The sequence below is a fragment of the Eptesicus fuscus genome, chromosome 22, assembly GCF_027574615.1.
Source record: "Eptesicus fuscus isolate TK198812 chromosome 22, DD_ASM_mEF_20220401, whole genome shotgun sequence".
Taxonomy (NCBI): Eukaryota; Metazoa; Chordata; class Mammalia; order Chiroptera; family Vespertilionidae; genus Eptesicus; species Eptesicus fuscus.
Genome location: NC_072494.1, coordinates 14,367,953 through 14,391,333, shown reverse-complemented (window position 1 = coordinate 14,391,333; position 23,381 = coordinate 14,367,953). Strand labels below are relative to the sequence as shown.

Here is a 23,381-nt window from a genome sequence, read left to right as displayed (position 1 = left end):
ATTCCAATGACTAAAACAAAACAAAAAATCTCTTGGTTCTATATATGGCCAGTTATGATTGAACAATAAAAGGAGAAAAGAAAGAAGATGAAAAGTTTCTGAAGAGATATTCTCACATTAATGCCAGAAACATCCAGCCATATATACACAGCAAAAATTAGATATATCCCAAAGAGCAGGAGATAAATATAGAAGGCAGAACCAGGGGAAAAGGAAATCCATTGTCTTTATATAAATGTTAATGTCAGTATTAAAGTTAAGGGGAAAGGGTGGGTAAGCTTTTTCTATAAAGATCCAGATAGTAAATCTTTTAGTCCTCGTGAGCCATACCCAACTACTCTATTCTGCTGCTATAGCAGGAAAGCACTTACATAAACATATACAAGTAAATTAATGGGTGGGGCTGTATTCCAAAACTTTTTTTTTTTAAATCGGTTGGTGGTATTTGGCTCACAGGCCATAGTTTGCCCAACCTCTGTTATGGAGATGGACAGTACAAAAAGTCCATTGTTAAAAAAAAAAAAAAAGTCCATTGTTACTTTCTTATATAAAAGCAGCTTCAACATTTGCTAACCCCCTGAGATGTACCACTCAAACTCAATTTAACAGGTATTCTTTAAAGTTTTTTAAACACACTAAGTATTTGAAAAAATAAATGGTATACATGGCCAAAAATATTTTTAAGCATTTACCGTACTTTCCGGCGTATAAGATGACTGGACGTATAAGATTTTCCTGGGTTAAAAAGTCGTCTTATATGCAGGAAAATACGGTATATTTCTACACGGATTGAATATGCAAGTCCTTAAAAATTGGTCTACTGGCATTATAAACAATAAAATCAAAACAATACAAAAATTCTATGGACCTGTCATGTCTCATTTTGCAAAAGATTGCCACTAAAGACTTATAAGCACCTATCAGGTGAAAAGCAGAGTTAGATACCTCCTCTGTAAAGTCTCAGCTTCCCCATACTAGTGCGACACCCTGACACCCTAAGGCAGGGGTCCTCAAACTTTTTAAACAGGGGGCCAGTTCACTGTCCCTCAGTCCGCTGGAGGGCCGGACTATAGTTTAAAAAAAAAACTATGAACAAATTCCTATGCACACTGCACATATCTTATTTTGAAGTAAAAAAACAAAACGGCAAAAACACCTGCATGTGGCCCGCGGGCCGTAGTTTGAGGACGCCTGCCCTAAGGTGTTATCTGCATTTTCTACAATTACAGGAGCACCTAAGCACCAGGAGACACTCCCTACTGGTGGGCACGGGGCATTTCCTCTGTGTAACTTTGGGAAACAAGGCGCTCCCACCCCAGCTCTCTCACCTCCTTATTCTGCTGTGTTTGCTGCCACCTCCAGCGGCGTTTCAGTGCTTCCTTCTCAGCTCCCTTTTCCATCAGTGCGTACAAAGCTTTCCGCAGCATCAAATCCCGATCATGGAAACCCCACATCCCTGTTGCAAGAAAACATAACAGTAAGACACCTTACAGTGATTCAACTCCGCTTATTAATTATGATACACAGACCCTGGCATGAAGGAAATGAGGCTGAAGTCAAAGTTCAATGAAACCCTTCTGTGATTTAGGGGAAAGGCACTTAATCAAGAAAGGAAAGATGTTTCTACTCTATAAGTTCAGAAATTTTGAGGACGTGAAAGTGGGGGATATACCAAACTCTTGACAGAAATAACTTACTCCTGATGCAAGCCTAATAAACAGGTAGCAACAGAGAAAACTGGCACATGATAATCAGCATCAAAGCTTGAGGGATGGTTGGAAAATGGGGACTTTTTTTTTAAAAGCTAAGGCAGTATATTGAATTATAAATAGCCTGTATAATTTAAAGTTAATGAAAACATATCTTTTTTTATAAAAATTCAATTTAAGTTTACCAAATTGAGTTTTTATAAAACTTATAAAAGAATAAATATCCTTACCAAAGAATAAATATTAAGTAGAATTATATACACACACATAGAGCTATATATTGCTTGCTTTCTGCTGTTCATTACTTCTGAGGGTCAACTTCTTGTGGGACCCAGGATAATACTATGTTCTCCATGTGATTTCTGAATAAGACTGAAAAACCAGGGCAGGGCTCTTTTCCATACACACACACACACACACACACACACACACACACCCTTGCTCTGAACCATCACTTCTGCCTATGATCAACATTGGTTGAAGCAAGTCCTACACATAACATTTAACTCTACTGATTCCTTCTACGGGGAAACAGAGGGCCACTTTCAAGACTCACCAAGAGAGGCTGCATGTAGGAGGCAGTTTCCATCTCCAGTAGTTGCCAAAGGAAGCAGCCTCTGACAGGTGGGGTCTACACTCACCCACCAGTTCAAACGCCCTACAGAAAAAGGAAGAAAAGAAGAGCAGATTACCCATAAAGCCTTTCCCACTTCCCAATTTTTAAAACAGACTCCAAATGTGCTTCCTGTAGGAAGCCTACCAGAATAAAACCATCATGCTATTAAAGATACCTTCTTCACTTATCACAACTGGTTAGATCAGTGGTTCTTTTTTTTTTTTTTTTTTTAATCCTCACCCAAGAATATGTTTTTACTGATTTGGAGAGAGAGGAAGGGTAAGAGAGAGAGAGAAACATCGATGTGAAAGAAAAGCACTGATCAGTTGCCTCCTATGTGCACTCTGACCAGGAATCAAACCTGCAAACTAGGAATATGCTCTGACTGAAAATTGAACTTTCAACTTTTTGGTGTATGGGATGATGTTCCAACCATGGCAATCAATGGTTCTTAAGTGGGGACAATTTTGTCCCTCAGGGGACATTGGAAATGCCTGGAAATATGTCTGTCTGTCACAAATGGTAGGGGAATCCTACTGGCATCTAGTGGGTAGAGGCCAGGGAGACTGCTAAACACAACATAATGTGCAAGGCAGCTCACACAAGAAAAAATGATATGGTCCTAAATGTCAACAGTGCTGAGCGACCCTTCGGGTTAGATGATGAGGTCCAGGTCATACATTGAAATCTGTACTGGCTACTTGGTATGATTCCTTCACTCCAGTCAGATTAGTAAATATTATAGCAACAGAGCTCAGCACAAATCCATCATCAGGAAAAGAAAAACAACCCCCAAGCATGTGTTCTAAGTGTCATATAAGCATCATGTGCATATATGACAGCATGTTTATGGTGTTACTCTAAAGACATGAACAATAAGACAAAGTACATAAAACATCCAAGAAGATGATTCTCAGTTCTGTAGTCACCCCACAATTGCCAATCCATTTTTATGAGGAAACTATTTTATGAATGATGCTTAAAAGTTCTTTTGAGCCCTGGCTGGTGTGGCTCAGTTGGTTGGAGTGTCACCCGTACACCAAAATGTCGAGGTTCAATGCCTGCTCAGGACACCCACATTTCAGGTTCGATCCCTGTTTGGGGCACATGTGGGGAGGACACCAATTGATATCTCTCTCTCTCTCCTTCCTCTTTTTCTAAAATCAATAAAAGCATGTCCTCAGATAAGGAATTTTAAAAAAATATTTTTTAAGCTTTCTTGAATTAAATAGTCTACAGAAAGAAAAACTGGCCTATAATCTCACTAGGTAACTTGCTAACTTTAAAAATCTATAATTCTATAATAATAAAAGCATAATATGCTAATTAGACCAGACAGCCAGCTGACCTTCTGGACAAAGCTGGGGCTGAGAGGGCCGAGCCCCTTCGTGCATCAGACCTCTAGTGTATATGTATATATAAAAATCAATTCACATGGTTAGTATAGAAGGGTACGAAATGAAAAAGAAAAACTTCTTTTCCATGCCCCTATCCCTCACCCCCCAAGTCCTTCCATGGAAGGTCGAGGTTCAATTCCTGCTCAGGACACCTGCTCAGGACATCCCTCACCCCCCAAGTCCTTCCATGGAAGCTTTTTTAATACCTGACTAGCTTTCCCAGAACTCCCAGATATGCCACACCATCATTTAAATAATTTTAACAACCATTTAAGACAAACACAATTGTAAAGGTAAACAAATTGTTTGGGAAAAGTTTATATAAATAAGTGTGACTTTCAGATTTATCACCACTGTGCACTGTCTATAGCACTGGTCCTTTCCGTTCACAAGGTGTTTCAGAGCCAATTATAATTCATTTGTGTGTTTTTTTCATGTATTGATTTTTATTTTATTTTTTTAATTTCTTTATTGATTAAGTTATTACATATGTGTCCTTATCCCCACCATGTATTGATTTTTAAGTAATGATTCTTAGGCCTTTTGTGTGTATATCTGGTTTCCCTTCCATCAAAAAGGAAATTTCCAGAGAAAAGTGTCTAATTTGTGTCCTTACTTTAACCTGAAGAAACACCTAGCTTAATACAAGTTTATCTGACTAACTGCTGACTTTGACTGTAATCAGATCACATACTCAGACTGGAAGGTACTGGTCAAGCCTGCCCTGCCCAGTGGCTGCCTGTAGGTAGAGAGCAGAGGGAAGAGCACGGAAAAGGAAGCACTCACTGACCTGCCTGTTCCAAGGCAACCAGCATGGACTGTTCAATGAGGTCTCTCTCTATGAAGCTGCGGAAGTCTTCATTGTACACAGTGAGATCTGGAAGCTGGAAGGCACAGATGGGCATTTCCAGGGGGTGCTCACTGCTCCCCCCACCCCCACCATTGGAGGAGACATGGGACCGGGCCAGGGAAACAATGCTGGAGCTGGCGTGGGAGATGCCCCTAGACAGGCGTTTTTCTGCAATGAGAAACGGAGTCACCTTAGAATATACACAGCTCACTCAGAACTTTCCACTCTGGGAAAAACTGAGTTTCAATGGCTACCAAATACCACAACTCTCTTCTCAAGCCAAATACAATTGGAGAAATACAGAAAGTGGTATTTTTGTGTATGCATATTAGCACCAAATATACATTCCTCTTGTACCCTTTTGGGAATTTGCCTGACCTTCTTCTTCCCATGACTCTGTCTTTTCCCACTTTCATTTCCCAACATAACAGAGACCCATTCATTTGTTCTGTGGGAGGAAGAGGGAATAAGGAAAATGGGGTTGCATTTAGCTAGATTGACTCAAATAATCTCTCGGATAATTTTTAGGGTCTTGGAGAATATAGAAAATTAATGAAAAATCTTACATATTCAGGAACTTCCTTACCTACCATTAATAACATTTATTTACATTATTTACTACAACTTCTCTTGATATTCAAACTTATCAGAAATTTATAGCTACAGTCAATTCTGACTTAACATGCTACAGAGGAAGACAGTGCCTCAAATTATTTCATTTATTTTGAATATATGGCACTTACAATTCCCCAGCAGATAGCCCACTGTGATAATAATTTGGTCAGTGTAGTATTACAATTTATTTGCATGGCTCAAGTTACATAAAGATTATCAAAAGAGCTAAAAAATGTATTGGGTAGCAATTCTTAACCCAATATTTGCCAGAGATGATGTACAAAGTAAGTCAAGACTTATCTAAAAATTATTTTATAGTGATTTATTTTTTAAACTTTTTTTAGGTACTTAAAAAATACTACAGCCCCATGATAAAAAGTAAAAATACCATCAAAAGGTACAAAGTGTTACAAAGAAATCTTCCTCTCATTCAAAATTCCTGCTCCTTTTCCCCAGAGGCAACCTTTCATACAGCCTTCTAGGATTTTGTATGCACACAGAAGCACATATATCTTTTAAAATCATTTTAAAAACCTAAACAGGAGCATACTGTATATTGCATCTTACCTTTCTCAATAGATAATAGAGATTTTTTCCAAAGCAGCACATCAAGTTCCACCTAATTCTAAGAGCTGCAGAATATTCCATAATATGGGTGATTACAATTTATTTAACCACCCCTCTATTAATGGATATTAAAAGTTGTTTTCAAGCTTTAACTTTCAAGCTTTATACTAAATATGTATAGGTGTCTATTTGTGTATGTATTTATTTATTTAAAGGAGATACATATCTACATATATACATACAGAGACGTATATAAACATATATATATATAAAAGCCTAAGCGACCATTAGGACCAAATGACAGGAACAATCGGACAACTGGCCGGTAGCTATGACGCGCACTGACCCAGACCTTGCTGCGGGGGCCCTGACAGCCCCGAATCTCATTCACCCGCACCCTGGATCCAGATAGGAGGGAGGAGGGAGCCCGATTCCTCACAGAACTGGCCGTGCCTTAGCTTGCTGCTGGGGCCCTGACAGCACCGAATCTGGTTCACCAGCACCCTGGACCCAGACAGGAGGGAGGAGGGAGCCCGATTCCTCGTGGAATCGGCAGTTGGTTAGCTTGCTGCTGGGGCCAACCTCCCATGGTCCCTCCTCCCAGCCAGCCGGCCCCCCCAATTGGTCCCGATGGCAGGCCAGGCCAAGGGACCTCACCCATGCACGAATTCATGCACCGAGCCTCTCATCTATATAATAAAAGCCCAGCAACCATTACAGTGGAATGACCAGAATGACCAATCACTGACGCACACTGACCACCAGGGGGCAGGTGCTCAACGCAGGAGCTGCCCCCTGGTGGTCAGTGCACTCCCACAGCTAGAGCACCGCTCAGCCAGAAGCCGGGCTCATGACTGGCAAGCACAGCGGCAGTGGTGGGAGCCTCTCCCACCTCCATGGCAGTGCTAAGGAGCGGCAAGCCAAGTGGTAAGGAGCGAGCAGGCAGGCAGTTAGGAGCGAGGGGTCCTGGATTGCGAGAGGGTGCAGGCCAGGCTAAAGGACTACCCCCTCCCCCCACCGCACAAATTTCGTGCATCGGGCCTCTAGTATATGATAAATTCCTAGAAATGAAATTGCTCAGTCAGCATATATATGAATTTTTAAATTTTGGTAGATACTGACAATATTAACAGAATGGCCTCCAAAGAAGTATCTGGTAGTGACCCATTGAATTCTATCTTTATGTGTACCTTATCTCAACAATTAGATTGTATCCTCCTTCCTCTATTTTTTCACAGTTATCTGAAGAAGACCTTTATACATGATAACACTCAAGGTGCAGAGTAGCAGTAAGGAGTTCCAGCACCTGGACAGATTGAGGCCACCTCTGACCAGTTTGGCTGGGGACAAGGGGGAGGAATGGAAACACCTTCAAAGGATCATTGAACTCTGACTCCATTTGGCAGTCCCCCCCTTCCTTTCTACTCCGTATGAAATATCCCTCAGTTACTCTAGTACCTTGAACGATGTCATCCTGCCGCTGTAGAGTAGGTCGGGGAGGGCGAATACACTCTCTATCAGAAAACCCTTTTTCAGGGGTCCTGGAGGTACCACTCCCTTCACTAAAGGAATGGGGCAGGATCCCAGCATGGACCTGACGTAACTGTTCAAAATCACTGAGAGCGGCACTCACATCCCAATTCTTTCCTGTCAGGACACAAAGCAAAAAATGAATTGGGCACGTAGAATATAGGAAAATTGAGGAAAGACTAAATGATCACTCTCATCATCCTATCAAAACTAGCAAGCATATACTCATGCACACTTCAATCATTCTCCTTTCCTTACCCTGCTTTAATTTTCTTCATAACACTTCTATCTGAAATACCACAATTTATTTACTTATTGTCTATTTCCTAACTAAGCTACATGAGCACAGAAATTTCCTCTCTATACCGAAAGGGCCCTTAGAGACCCAGTAACCTCATTTTACATATAAAGGATATGACACCTAAAAAAATAGAGTGATTTGCCCAAAGTCACAGCTAGTTTACACTTGTGCCTAGCAGGAATCAAGCCCAGGTCTCCTAGTTCTGTGATCCAGAGAGTTCTTAACCTAGATGTCCTCTAGGGTGTCCTTAAGCTGTATGAAATTGTACACCAAGTTACAGGTATGTGCATTTTTCTAAAGAAAGAGCTACTGGCTGTTACCAGATTATCAAAGGGAATTAACCCACCCAAATTTAAGAATCACTGCCTACTGAAGACCCTAGAAGACAGATCTGTCATAATGAATTTTTCTGTTGCTTTCTCCAATTAAATTATTCAGTAAATAACATACTGCATAATTGTTCACACTTTCTTCTGTTCCATTCCATTTACTACCACATTCATTCAATTCCTATCACCTCGTGTCCCACCTCCAATCCACTCTAAAGAATTTAATGAGATTATTCTTTCTAAAGTAGAGTTCTAATCATTTCAATTTCATAATCAAAATCTTTTACCATTGTCTATGAAATAAGCCTAGGCTCTTTTGTGACATTCAAGGCTTTCTATGGCCTGGTCTATTTTTCTAGCCTTTTTTCTGTACTTCAATTTCCCTGGCTATGAAAGTGGAGATTATATCATACTGGGTTGTTATGAAGATTAAGTTAATTGAAAGCACTTAAAACAGTGCTTGATACACAGAAAGCATTATATATGCATTTAATGCTGTACTATTATATTTCTTGTTTTATTACAAGTATCCAGTTAAGCTTTATTTATCATTTACATCTGCTGAATTATTTCTGTACCATTATAGTCACCATTTGGTCCAACTCCCTTTGCCCACTCTGTTTCAGTCTTACTGGCCTCTTCGCCATTCCTTTTTTTTTTTTAAATATATCTTATTGATTTTAGAGAGAAAGGGAGGAGAGATAGAAACATCAATGATGAGAGAGAATCATTGATTGGCTGCTTCCTGCACGCCCCCTACTGGGATTGAGCCCGAAACCCAGGCATGTGCCCTTGGCCGGAATCGAACCTGGGATCCTTCAGTCCACAGGCTGACGCTCTATCCATTGAACCAAACCAGCTAGAGCCTGAGTTAACTTTTAAAGAAAAAAGTACGAGACAGAGAGAAAATGACATCAGGTCCTTTGATTCCCCTTCTAAATTATATCTTAAGTCCATCCACTTCTCACTCTAACTGCTACCACTGTAGTTCCAAGTCACCATCATCTCTCACCTAAACTATGGAAATATTCTTAATTGATTTTATTGCTTCTTCTCTGCCCACCTTCCAATCCGTTCTATATCTTTCAACCAGTACATTGTTAAAAACTCAAATCCAATCATGTCACTCCCGTTTTAAAATCCTTTACCAGCTTCCCACTGAAAAAAAGAGTGAAATTTAAACTCTTTACCATGTCCTACAAAGGCCCCCCACTTTCTGTTTCCTGCCTATCTAATGAGCTCCCTATCTCTCGCTCCAGTCTTCCTACCTCATTCAATATTAGTTTTTCCAATGTGCCAAACTCTTTTTCACCTCAGGGTCCTTCTATAATCTATTTCTTCTACATAAGCTACATTGTCTTGCTACTCCTACAGATCTTCTGGGTTTAGCACAAATGTCACTTCCTCAGGAAGGCCTTTCTGCACTCTTAATTTTGGTTTCTTTCTTACACTTCCATAGCATTTCTCACATTTCATAGCATGAGTGCATGTGCACATGGGTATGGATGTGTGTATTTGTGTGTGTGTGTGTGTGTTGTGTGTGTGTGTGTGTGCGTGCGCGTGCGTGCTCATGCGTATGTGTGAGAGAGTGAAAGAGAAAGAGAAAGAACATGCAAGCATTAATTTATATAATTGTAATAAAATTGTTAAGAGCCAGACTCTGAAACCAGATTGCCTAGGTTTAAGTCCTACTTAACCTCTCTGAACCTCAGTTTTAAAATTGTAATACTGGGAATTTAAATCCTGATCTTCTACTTCCAAACTAAGGCTCTACTCACAGGCAGCTAAGCAAATGTCAAACTGTCACACCTTTCTAAGGGCTGGCAATTTAAAAAGTAACCTTTGTATACTAAGAACTTGCCCCTTCCACCAAAGGCTTATCTATTTGCATCACCATATATTTTCATCATCAAAAAAGCATCTGTTAATAATGATTCCAAACAAAGAATCCCACAATGCATGATTCCAAGCCTTAAGGACCTTAGTAAAATCTAGAACATTCACACTTACATGTATATACAGATATAAGTAAATAAAAACAGCAAAATGAAAACATTAAATTAATTCACTCTACATGGAATTACCCACACAAAATTGGAAAGGACAAAAACAAAACCATGGATGACACCAAATATGAAAATCCAAGTGATTTATATGTAAAGAAGTCTTAAAGATCTAGAATTATTCTTTTACTGAATATAAAATTCTACTTGCATTACCTGAGCATAAATTGGCAGTGGCGAAAAGTACCCCAAAAAAATTCAAGGTGAAAGGAGGAGCTTGCATTTTAAAATATGGTGGGTTATACACAGAATAGATTATTAGAAGTAACTTAAATGTAAAGCCTACCATATACAAAATGTCCTTCGGATCACCTTAAATGTTTCAAATCATCCTGGTAAGTATCACATTTTACTTTCTTCTCATTCTCCCCCAATGGCCTCTTACCTTCCAGGAGGTCTCGGGCCAGCCCTGGCTCGGCTCCTGTGGAACGAACAAAATCTGACAGGACAGCATCCATGTCCAGGGTCATGTGATCATTAAGTATTTTCAGGCAATGGATGTAGGGAGGTCATAGATCAAAATTCAAGCCTCCACCTGAGGAAGAAATAAACACATAAGGCTCAAATTACACTAGAATGGGATGAGCATAGCCCAATTTCAGCAGCTTCCTAGCCAAATGGGGAAACTAACTATCCTAGCTTGTTTATTTCAATTGAATTTATTATGAAGAGTAACACTTAAGTTTCCTACTTCCTCATTAATATTAATTTCTTAACTACTACATTAACCACAAAACCATAATACCACGCTGAATAATGCTTTCCCCCCACTTTCTAGAGTATTACATTTCTACCCATCAGTTTGCTTATCCAAGGGAGCAGCAGACTACCACCCTGAAGAACTTCCCATGTGCACCTAACATAGCACCTTGTTTATTTCCTTCCTGGCACTTGATATACTCTGAAATAATTTCAATTAGTTGCTCTCTAGCCTTCTCCTCTAATATGTAAGTTCTTGAAAGCAAGGAGCTTGTGTGTGCTGTTCACTAATGTGTCCCCAGCATGTATCACCTGGCACTTGGCACAGTGCTTGGCATACAGGCCCTCGGTAAATATTTGCTGAATGAATGAATGAATACTATACAATACACTAAATAACTTTACAGTTGTCCACTCTTCTAATGCTAGCCGAGGAAATGGGAGAAACAAACTGACAGCTAGAACAACTCAAAATAAAACCATAAGGTATTACACAAAGTGGAAATCACAAAGGTTCATAACAGAAGTCAATCTTTGTCTACTAACTCCACCCAGGACAAATGACTGCCAAGTCAGTTCACCTGAAAAAGATCTCTTCTTTCAGACTTGACTCTGGCAGAAACTGTGTCCCTGACTGACAGCCTGGCACCAATCCACATTCCTCTGAAGTTAGTAGTCCCAGCTGAGGAAGCAATAATGGAGTGAAGGACAATCTCTAACTAAATTCTACCATATCAGACAGGTTGTTTACAATAAAGTCATCAGGTACACACCTGCCCTACCACACCTACCAATCTCCTGCCTTTTGGGGAAGGCAAAAGTAGAATTCTCTAAGGTAACAGTGTCTGTCTCTTCAGAAACATCTAAGATACTTTTTCTTCATACTACCCTTGACCCCAGGTCATAGCTTGTTTAGTGTTGTGATCAGATCTTGATTTTCTGCATTCCTTAGAAATATTAAGGAAATCATTTGGGGGTTATAAGCCCAGTAGAGGTCACTAACTTGATAACAATGAATTTTTATATGAGAGAGACAGCAAAATAGAAAGTATTCTCTCTTGTACTGTTCCAGTAGTACAAGAGATCTACGAGTGCCGGGACATGTTTTATTCATATTTATAGCCCCAACATCTAACATACATCTACAATATTGTAAGCGGTCAATGCCTGATGAATAAATGATGAAGTGAACCTCCACATTAGCTACCACCAAACTAATCAATTGAGGCTTAACTTAGCGGATCAGAAATTCTAGGGTACTTCTTATCACTCCTCTATTTCTAAGGGCCTTTCCAGTCCAACTCTTGAAGTTTTAGAAACTCTCCTTTCTAAAGAGACATCAGCTGTACTGTCACTACTTCCACCATCCTCATATCATATGATTTTTACCTACACCTATATGTATTAGCTGGGTGAGTTTTGTTCAATTATGTACAGGATTTTAGTTGCCTCTTTTATATCCTAGACTTGGAGTCAATGACTTCTAAAATCCTTTCCAGATTAAAAAAAAAGAACTTCAGTTCACTACAGTCTCATAAACTATGATACTTACATTCTCTTTTGGTCTATGTATTATCAATGTCTAATTTACTTCCATTTCAATATCACAATTGTCAGAAAAGGCTACAAATACATAAAGAACTTTTACCTAAGATATCTCAAATTCAGAATGTTATAAAATATATTCGTTCCTTACACTCAATACTTAAGAATTAAATTCCTTCACAATTCATAGATGAATGAGTGGCTTTTCCCTCCCCTAATACAGATAAGAATTCCTTCTCTAGGTCCATTTCAGTCACTGTCTTAGGTCACAGAAGATAGTAGCAGCCCATATAACTGAAATGCATCAATAATCCAAAACCAAGAGCATGCCTGAAAATGAATTTCAATCTTATAAAAAAAACAAACAAACAGGCAAAGGAACTTAGTAAAGCCATTTTAATAACCTCCTGAAGGAATGTGGGAAATACACAATAAACAAACAAGTAGGAATCAGCAAAAAAGTGCTCAGTAAAAGAGTTGATTAAACCACAGGCAGGTAGGCAATTTCCCAGCCAGACACAGGCTTCTGAGAGAAGCCAATGAAAACTAACAATGTCAAAGCATCATAGATCTTGACTTGCTAAAAATCTCAAAGCACTAAACCATACTTCTTGGCAGCACATTCTTATATTTGATTATCTCCAGGTGCATGCCACAAACTCCACCCTAACCCCACCCAACAGGTGAGGACAGCAGCTTTTGTAACATCACGACCAACACCTGGCTTGAGCTTCTCAAATTCCAGATGGGAATATCCAAGGCAATGACTGAGACTCAATCTTTCGCACTGTCTCAGAACACAGGAAGGAAACGAAGCAAACATGAGCCTGGCTTTCAAACCTTCAAAAGAAACAGAAGAAGCACTCAAATAGCTGTTGACTGAATGGTATTTAGACAAATCTCAAATGGAGTCAAAATCCTCCAATCTTCCAATTGGAAGGGACTTCAGTAATTATTTAATCTACAGTCGGCCCCCATGCAAGAAGACTTTTATTTTATCTGATCAATCATCCAGTCTCCACCTGAATACAAGCTTTGATAGAGAACTAATCCTTTGCCAGGATGTCCATTTTATTGTTAGACAGCTCTAATTGTTAGGAAATACTTTTCTAAACTTAAATCATCAGCCCTCTCCCACCTATACCTTTCACAAAATGGTCCTGTTCTCTTCTCCAAATCAAAAGAAAAATCTCCCAGGAATGATGAAATTTTCATAGAAAATTATTAGATTAAGCATTTTTTTACATGAAAATTTATTGTGAATCAACACTGCAAGTGACCTTTATTTTACAAAATCTTCTCTTGTATAATAGTACTTGCTTTTTACCTGTATTCATTTGTGAATATTTGTGCTGACCCTATAGTATGAACTCAACATGTGGAATAAATGAAATCGGGTACCTTATTCCAAATTCATTTATGCTGCTATCTTTGCCTCTCATCCCAACTTTTACTTCAGTGCCCTGTTGAACTAATGCCAACAATCAAGAACAAAAGAACAAGTTAAGCCTTAGCCAGTTTGGCTCAGTGGATGGAGTGTCGACCTGAGGACCGAAGGGTTCAATTCCGGTCAAGGGCACATGCCCGGGTTGGGTTGCGGGCTCGATTCCCAGTAGGGAGTGTGCAGGAGGCAGCTGATCAATGATTCTCTATCATTGATGTTTCTATCTCTTTCCCTCTCCCTTCCTCTCTGAAATCAATAAAAAATATATCTTTAAAAAAATACAAGTTAATACTAAGCACTTTCAAAAACACTATCTTAATCATTAATCACAAATCTCCTGCAGCAGGCTTATTATTCCCAGTTTACAAATAAGAGAAATAAGGCTGTACAAGTCAGATGGGTTGCTCAAAATCTGAACCCAGATATTTTGAACACATGCTCTCTCTACCACACTGCCTCCCAAGGGACTAGGACTTTATTTATTCCCAGAACCGCAATGATTCTTACCCAGTTAATTCATTCACTAACCTATCTCTCATATTTATTCAAGACTTAGATACTAGCTTATATTTTCCTCAGCAATTTCAGCACCCACCTAAACAATCCATCTACATTTCTGCCTTAGAGTTTCATAATCTCATCAGATTTGAAGACCTCCGTCTCTATTCCAACAGCACAATCCTGGATTCTACTATCTCCTGAAACCATTCTACCTCTAAATCTTCAACTCCCAATACCTTACCCTGGCTACACCCTCATCTCCTTCCAGCTTTTCCTCTCTACTATTAAACCTCCTCTCTCACCTCAAGACATCCGCATCTCAGACTAAGACATCCAAATATTTAATCACCCTATTGGTTAGTTGAACAAAAATTCATGGAGTGCCTAATAAGTGTTAGGCATTATGATCAGGATTAGGAACACAAAAGTGAACTATAAACAATTTCTACCCTCACAAAGCTTCCAGTATGGAAAAAGAAAACCAAAAATTGTCACAATTACAATTTATTAAAGAAATGTTGAGGGCAAGGGTGTTATCTCCCATATGGAGTCAGGAAAAGCTTTCCCAAGGAAGTGATAATACATCAAAGAATCGAAGAATAAGTAGAAACTGAGAGGCAAATTGGGAAAGAGTGTTCCGAGCAGAGGAAAAATATATCAACATTCTGTGGCAGGAAGGAACAGAGAGATGAATGCAAAATGAGAATGAAAAGAGGGCCTCGTGGACCCTGTTAAAGACTCAGATTTTATCCTAAAAGTAATGAGAAGCCATTAAAGGGCTGTAAGAAGAGGCAGGACATAACTGAACTTGAATTATCAAAAAAATAACCCTACTTGCAATGAGAAAAATAGTTTGGAGGAAACAAAAGTGGATTTAGGGAGAACTGATTTAGAATATTATTACAAAAGAGATGATGGTGAGCTGGACTAGAAATGATGGCAGTGAAGACTGAAAAAAATGAATAGATTCTATTTTGTCCCTTCTTGCCTACCTGAACATGAACCCAGTGGCTGATAACTTATTTTCCTGTAAAAACCTAGATCCTTATCCTTCTATTTCATCTGCCCAATGTGGACAAATCCCACATTCAACTTCTTTGCTCCTAAATGGGGCTATTGAGCAAGACAAGATCACATAACCTTGCAGAGCAATACAACTACAAATAAATGGTATTCAGTCTCATTTCCTTCAATGAAACACTGCTTGTCTTTTTATTGACTTTGGTACCTCAACCAAACTTCGCAGTACTATCCCATACTTTCACCATTCTTTTTGGCCTCCTACTTATCACCGCTCTTACTCCTGGCAGATGACCTTGCCTCCAATTTCACAGAAAAAATTACAAAACAAAGCAAGAGTTCCTTCAGGTTTCCTCCCCTGAATGAGGAAATATGAGTCCCTTCAGGTTTCCTCCCCTACCCCTACCTGCTGGCTGCTAGTCTCCTCCTCCCTACAGAACTTCCTAAAATAGACATTCACTGAGCTACTTTCTCACCTTATATTCAGCCCTCAACCTGCCAAAATGGCCTTCTAGTGAAAGAGAATGGAAGTTCCTCAAAAATTTAATATCGAACTACCACATGATCTAGCAATTCCGCTCCTGGATATTTATCTGAAGAAATCCAAAACACTAATTCATAAAGATATATGTACCCGTTTGTTTATTGCAGCATTATTTACAATAGCTGAGATATGGAAACAACCTAACTATCCACCAATAGATGAATGGATAAAGAAGATGTGGTACATATATACAATGGAATATTACTTGACCATAAAAAAGAATGAAATCTTGCCATTTGACACAACATGGATGGGCCTATAGGATATCATGCTAAGTAAAATAAGGCAGACAGAGAAAGAAAAATACCATATGAATGCACTTATATGTGGAATCTAAAAAAAAATACACAGACAAAGCAGAAACAAAGTCACAGATAGAACAAATTGATGGTCGCCAGATGGGAAAGAAGGGATGGGTAAAAAGAGTGAAAGGGATTAAGTACAAATTGCCTGTTATAAAAATAGTCACAGGGACGTAAAATACAGCATAGGGAATATAGTCAATAATATTGTAATAACTATGTATGGTGCCAGACGGATACTAGACTTATTGGAGAGATCAATCCGTAAGGTATATAAATGTCTAGTCACTGTGTTGTGCACCTAAAACTAATATAATATCAACTATAACGGAAAAATAAATTTCAAAGAATTTTTTAAAAAGAAAGAAAATGGCACTGACATAGATAAGATCAACACACTCTTCCTTGCTGCTTATCTAAAGTGATCTCTTTGTAGCATTTGATACTTACTGACCACTCTTCCTGCCTCTCTGGCTCTGCATCTTGGTCACCTTTGTGGGTTCCTCTTCCTGTGCCATCACTACTAGTAAAGGTAGTGCACCCACAATTCTAACCTCAGGCCTTCCATCTTCTTATTTTGTATCACTTCCATGATAAACTTCATACATGCCCCTGAGCACCCAAATGCTGATGACTCCAAATGTATTTGCAGCCCCAAACTCTTTACAACTCACCTGGGAATCCCACATGCACTTGACACTCAGCACATTAAAACCTGAGCTCATTCTCTCTCTCTGTCCCCCACCCTTCCAAACTATTTTTCTTCTAGTATTGCCTGTTCTAGCAAATGGTACCATCACTCCCCACCCCCCAGTCACCCAAATCCCAAATCTGGGAGTCACCCTGAATTCTCTCTTTCCTTATCCTCACTCACAAATAAGTCTTTTACTAAGTTTTACTAATTTTACCTTTAAAATTTCTCAAATCCATCCACTACCTCCCACTTGTTACATCTCTTTTATTCTCTCTCAGGTTTTCATAACCTGGACCCCAGAAAATAGTTCCCATTGGCTATTTCGCCCTCTTCCTCTATCCAGCCATTCTTCACAGTGGTTGCTTATGGACGCTGATCAATCTAAAATGCAAATATGATAGTATTATATCTTACTGCTCCAAATTCTTCAATGGATCCCCGGTGACTAAAGTGTCAGATCCAAATTCCTATACATGATAAATAAGGCCCTTCATGATCAGCTGTATCTTACTCTCCAGCCTTATTTACTTCTCATCATTCCCCTTCTTGTACTGGCAGTTCCCCAAGTGCACTATGTGCTTCAAATTTCAGTTCCTTTGCACACGCTGTTCCCTCTGCCTGGAATGACTCCTGGTCTAGCATGTGAATTCTTATCTCTTCTTCAAGACTAACTTGAATATTACTTCATTTGCAAAATCTTCTCTGGCCTCCCAAGTTAAATTGCCCACTTCCTCCTTTGTGCTGCACCTTATACTGTACCTCTGCACAGTGTTGGTGTATATTTACTAGTTTATCTCCCCACTAGACCATGAGCAATTTAAGGGCAGGAATCTTGTCTTGTTCATCCTGTATCCCTGGCATCCAAGTACCTCGTATGTACTCAATTTTTGTTCAGATGAATAGAACTGAATTTGTACTAATACCTCACTACACACACACACACACACACACACACACACACACACACACACACACAGTATTTGCTGATAATTAAATAATCAATGTTGAAACAAGCGAATCTAAAACAATGGCTCATCTCAAAGACATTTGCTTAAGATTATTATATGATCTCATTTACAATAGATTTCTCTTCCTAAACATTGTTTAGCTCAGACTAATATTGAAATCAGTATGCATGTTCTAAGTACCCAACTATGTAGTAACAGAGAAAAATGACCCAGAATTAAATACCGACTGTAGATAATAAAGCTATGTTAAAATGCCTAAGAAACTACTGACCCTACATTCTCTTGTCTATAATACCCACCCCCAAAGTGTCCTCATTCTCCCAGTATACTCACTCTCCTGGTTCCACTGATGCATTACAGCTGTGTCTGAGTCTCTCCAATTCCTCCCAAAACTCATTGGGAAACCACAACATTCAAGACTGTGAAGAATTTTCAAAGGTCAGAGACTCCTCCATGATCCAGAGGAATCCAGACAGGGAGAAAGAGGAGGGGCAAAAACCTTTAGAAATTTCACACAATTCTTGATTAGGTAGGAGGGAGAGATGAAAGACTATCCTGGCAGATTGTTTTTAGCTAATATGGGTCCTTCCAAGTGAAAGAAACAAAATACAACCTTCTTAGAAAAAAGAAAATATGACCAAATTCCACATTTAAAGAGACCTATGTTATGATTAATTGTACAACTGAGGGATAATAACATGGGCCTAAAAGAAAGCAAAGTGAAAAGAAGTAATATGTGTTAAAGTTTTAAACATTACTTCACTTAAACTTCCAAATATCTAATAAGTTTGTTTGTACTATTAACCCTACATTATAGATGAAGACACTAAAACTCACAAATGTTAGGTAATCTACCCAAGGTTACAGAGGTAAAAAGTGGTAGGACCAGGACTTTTTCTTTTTTTAATTTCTTTATTGATTAAGGTATTGCATATGTGTCCTTATCCCCCCAATACTTCCCCAACCCCCCTACTCATGCCCTCACCCCCCTGTTGTCTGTGTCCATTGATTAGGCTTATATGCATGCATACAAGTCCTTTGGTTAATCTCTCTCCCTTACCCCCACCTTCCCCTACCTTCCCTCTGAGGTTTTATGGTCTGATCGATGTTTCTCTGTCTCTGGATCTTTTTTGTTCATCAGTTTATGTTGTTCATTATATTCCATCAATGAGTGAGATCATGTGATATTTATCTTTCTCTGACTGGCTTATTTCACTTAGCATATGCTCTTCAGTTCCATCCATGCTGTTGCAAATGGTAAGAACTCCTTTTTAAAAAAAAATATTTTATTGATTTTCTACAGAGAGGAAGGGAGAGGGACAGAGAGCCAGAAACATTAATGAGAGAGAAACATCGATCAGCCGCCTCCTGCACACCCCCTACTGGGGATGTGCCCACATCCAAGGTACACGCCCCTGACCAGAATCGAACCCGGGACCCTTCAGACTGCAGGCCAACGCTCTATCCACTGAGCCAAACTGGCCAGAGCAATAACTCCTTTTTTTTTTTACCGCAGCGTAGTATTCCATTGTGTAGATGTACAACAGTTTTTTAATCCACTCATCTGGTGATGGGCACTTAAGCTGTTTCCAAATCTTAGCTATGGTGAATTGTGCTGCTATGAACATAGGGGTGCATATATCCTTTCTGATTGGTGTTTCTCGTTTCTTGGGATATATTCCTAGAAATGGGATCAATGAGGACCAGGACTTTCATGAACCCAACCTATCTGACTCCTGAGACCAGACTCTTGCACTGTACTACACTTAGTCCAGGGAGTTGGACTGAGAAAGCATTGGAAGTCCATTCATGTCGAAGTCCACTCTCACTGCTTCAACTCCTTTCAACTCACATTGACAGAATAGGCTCTGGGTTTAGACAGATCTAGGTTCAAATCTCCAATCTACTACTAAGGGCTGTGCAATCATGGGTAAGTAATAGATTCATTTTGTGCCTTTGTGTCTTTGTGTATAAAATAGAGAAAATAGCCCTAGCCAGTTTGGCTCAGTGGATAGAGTGTCCGTCTTTGGACTGAAGGGTCCTGGGTTTGATTCTGGTCAAGGGCACATGCTCTGGTTGTGGGCTCGGTCCCCAGTAGGGGGAGTGCAGGAGGCAGCCGATCAATGATTCTCTCTCATCATTGATGTTTCTATCTCTCTCTCCCTCTCCCTTCCTCTCTGAAATCAACAAAAATATATTTTTTAAAAAGAAAAAAATAAATAAAATGGGGAAAATATCTGCATTTCAGGCTTCTTGTTAGGATTAAGTGACTTAAGATATGTAAAGCCTTTGGGGCAGTGCCTAGCACACAGTAAGTCCTCAAAAAATATCAGTTGCCTTCTTTCTATCTAATTCTCTCCCACACACTCTGCTTCACTCCACTGGTGCCCAACACAGACCCTGTATCTTTCCTTCAAACACTCCCTCTACTCCTCCCAAACAAATCTTCCAGTTTTCCAATCATTTCCAAGGCACAGTCTTAACACATACACACTGCACCCAGTCTCTATCATCCCCATTCCAGTGTCTTTCAACTCTCTGAGCCTTCAAGAAAAATGTCGTAAAGGGAGTCCCTTATTTGTACCTTCTACCAGAAAGTCCCTCAAAAATAACAGCAAGAGAAAAAGGTCTGTCCTCTCCTAGATGTACAGACACAACTACATTCATTCCCAAATCTCCAGGAACAGCAATTTCACTATATGTTTACTGAAATTCTAATATCTTAATCTACCAGTCCTACTTCCCCACCTTTACCCCTTACTTCTCTACTCATTCCAGATTCAAAGATTTTATCTTTGTGAAGTCCCTTACTCTCATACATGTTATCTATCTTTTGGACTGTTGGAAAGAAATGTTTACATCTCCTCCTACTCACCATACATAATACTGAGATGCTTCCTACCTCCACTACAGCATATACTCAGGGAATGTCTACTTTCTCCCCTAAATCAAACTTAAAAGAAAAATACTCAATGCAATCATATAATTTACCACTCCCCAAACAATTTTTTAGTTTACCATATGCTATTGTGGATACATACCATCACTATCATGGGTATGTGTCTGTGTCAGAACAAGATTTAATTTTTTTCCCCAAGAGTTTCTAGTTTTTTTAATCAGGCCTACAAATAGCAAAGCAAATCTCTTGGAGACAAGTCTCATTAATAGCCAAATGCTAATATAAAGATCACGAAGAAGTTCACAGAGAACTCCTTATGCACTGGCATTTGTCTTTTCAGTGCTACTGATAAAAGGCTCCTTGGATTACAGTTATTTGGGAAATTTAATAATTTGGAAGGCTTGTACAATGGAAGTTGACCTTTGGAAAAATAAAGGCAGAGGGAGTCATAGAGAAAGTCTGTTATTATAATATTGGCACAACAACAGTAACTTGAATAGAAACAGCAATCATGTTAATGTTTATTTTTTTAGATCCAGACCAGTATGTCTATTTGCCACACACAATGAATTTTTTGTTTTCCTTTTAGGTAGGGCCAAGGATACTCCAAGGTTTGGTTCTCAATAAATTCAACTTTTAAAATAATAGCCTGTAAAAACAAAAATTCTACTTGAGTCCTTAAAGATTCTGATTACTGAACTTTTGACATGAGAGAAAAAATACTACAAATCAACAGAGGCTAGTCCAGTAGCAAAACACACTGTTTCTCTAGCATCAACCCTCAAACATTCAATAACAACCCTCTCTCCCTTTTAAAAAAAATATATTTTTTTTATTGACTTCACAGAGGAAGGGAGAGAGAGAGAGAAATATCAATGATGAGACAGAATCATCGATCAACTGCCTCCTGCATGCCCCATACTGGGGATTGAGCCCACAACACGGGCATGTGCCCTCAACCGGAACTGAACCTGGGACCCTTGTCTGCAGGCTGACGCTCTATCCACTGAGCCAAACCAGCTAGGACTTCTTTCCCTTTTTTATTCCTAATTATAGGGCATTTCACTGTCAGTTATAGAACTTCCATTCAAGGGGAGAAGTGACAGAAAAAAATTCCAATTAACTCTTTCTCTTCAATGAGGCAGAGGAGGCAGAGATGAGATTTTTGTGAAGACCCTGACTGGCAAACCTGTCACCCTCAAGAGAAGGTCAAAGCTAAAATCTAAGATAAGGCGGGTATCCTGCCTGACCAGCAGCATCTGATTTTTGCTGGCGAAGAGCTGGAGAATGACTACACTCTCTCTGACTGCAATATTCAGAAAGAGTCCACCCTGCACTTGCTGTTTCATCTGCGGGGTGGTACCATCGAGCTCTCCCTCTGTCAGCTCGCCCAGAAGTAAGACTGCGACAAGATGGTCTGCCACAAAGACACAGAAGCACAAAATGACTATATTGTTACCCTGACTGTACCCCTGCCAAATGCCGCAAGAAGAACAGCCACACCAGCAACCTGTGCTCCAAGAAGAAGGTTAAATAAGGCCCTTCTACCACCTCCTCAGCCCGCAGGGCAGCCTCCTGCCTGAATCCAGTAGTCTTAGGGCCTCAATAAAGTTTCTCTTTCATTGACTAGAAAAAATAAAAATAAAAAATTGCCAATTACTGTACTATCTGCAATTAGTTACACATAGGAAATAAATTCACTTGGAAATTTCTTCTAGTAAATTAACTTCCTTGGGCATATAACTACTAACTTGTTAACGCTTCAAACAATTTATAAAAACTTGCCTTGCCCTGGCCAATGTGGCTCAGTTGGTTGGAGCATCGTCCCATACACCAAAAAGTCGCAGGTTCCATTCCTGGTCAGGATACATACCAGGTTGTGGGTTCAGTCCCTGGTTGGGGCAAGTATGGGAAGCAACCAATCAATGTTTCTCTCTCACATGGATGTTTCTATCTTTCTCTTTCTCTCTCACTTTCCCTCCCTCTAGAAGATCAATGAACATATCCTCAGGTGAGGATTAAAAAACAAAACAAAGAATTTGCTTTTTATAAATATATATATAATTCAGTTCAAAAAAAGGTACTTGTTATTACTATTATTTTTATCCATCTGCAAGTTCCATAATTCCATCTTTCCTGGCCATATATAAACCTCACTGGAACATCGATAGGTCAGTATGTAAAACATTCACTGGCACTTGCTGTTACCATAAAGTGCCTTGTAATATTAGTTGGCCTTCCTGATATTCACATCTTATCTCTCCAATTTGACTATCAGTCATTCATTCAAAATCTACCAAACTGAGTCCACCATGTACCAGGTGCTGCTCTAGGGCCTGGGGATACAAGTGAAGAAGAAAAGCCACAATCCTACCTTCAAGGCACTCCAGTCTGAAGAGAGAAATCTAAACATGTTATTAGTACCCAATGGGGTAGGAATAGGTATAGGGAGCAACCAGTTTAGCTGGATGGGTTAGGGAAGTTTCTCAAACCGAGTCTTTAGGATATGTAAGAGCTTACCAGGCTGCAGAACAAGATACATTCTAAATAGAATTCAGATCGTTTAGGTTGGCACCTTTCTTTAACACTTTTAAAACTTTTAAGTGTGCCTAACAAACTGCTTGGCTGATGCCTAACAAATATTTGTGGATCTAAATTATTCATGTTAGCCCATATGTGTGGATAACTGAGATTTAATCTATATCTAAAATAGGCATGTGAGCCCTAGCCGGTTTGAGTCAGTGGATAGAGCATTGGCCTATGGACTGAAGGGTCCTAGGTTCGATTC

The 23,381-nt window shown here is 39.4% G+C and overlaps 1 protein-coding gene across 5 annotated transcripts in view; it reads right to left on the bottom strand.

Annotated features, from left to right (window-relative positions):
• Positions 1-23,381, bottom strand: part of OTUD7B (OTU deubiquitinase 7B) — a 52,707-nt gene that overhangs the window by 10,697 nt on the left and 18,629 nt on the right. For all 5 annotated transcript variants that reach the window (XM_028131587.2, XM_054711478.1, XM_028131592.2 and 2 more), the window contains 5 exons: positions 10,363-10,512; positions 7,213-7,401; positions 4,513-4,740; positions 2,266-2,367; positions 1,329-1,456 (listed from right to left, as the gene is read on the bottom strand). In XM_028131587.2, the coding sequence (XP_027987388.1) occupies positions 1,329-1,456; positions 2,266-2,367; positions 4,513-4,740; positions 7,213-7,401; positions 10,363-10,447 (732 nt within the window). In that variant the 5' untranslated portion in view covers positions 10,448-10,512. The remainder of the gene's footprint in view (positions 1-1,328; positions 1,457-2,265; positions 2,368-4,512; positions 4,741-7,212; positions 7,402-10,362; positions 10,513-23,381) is intronic.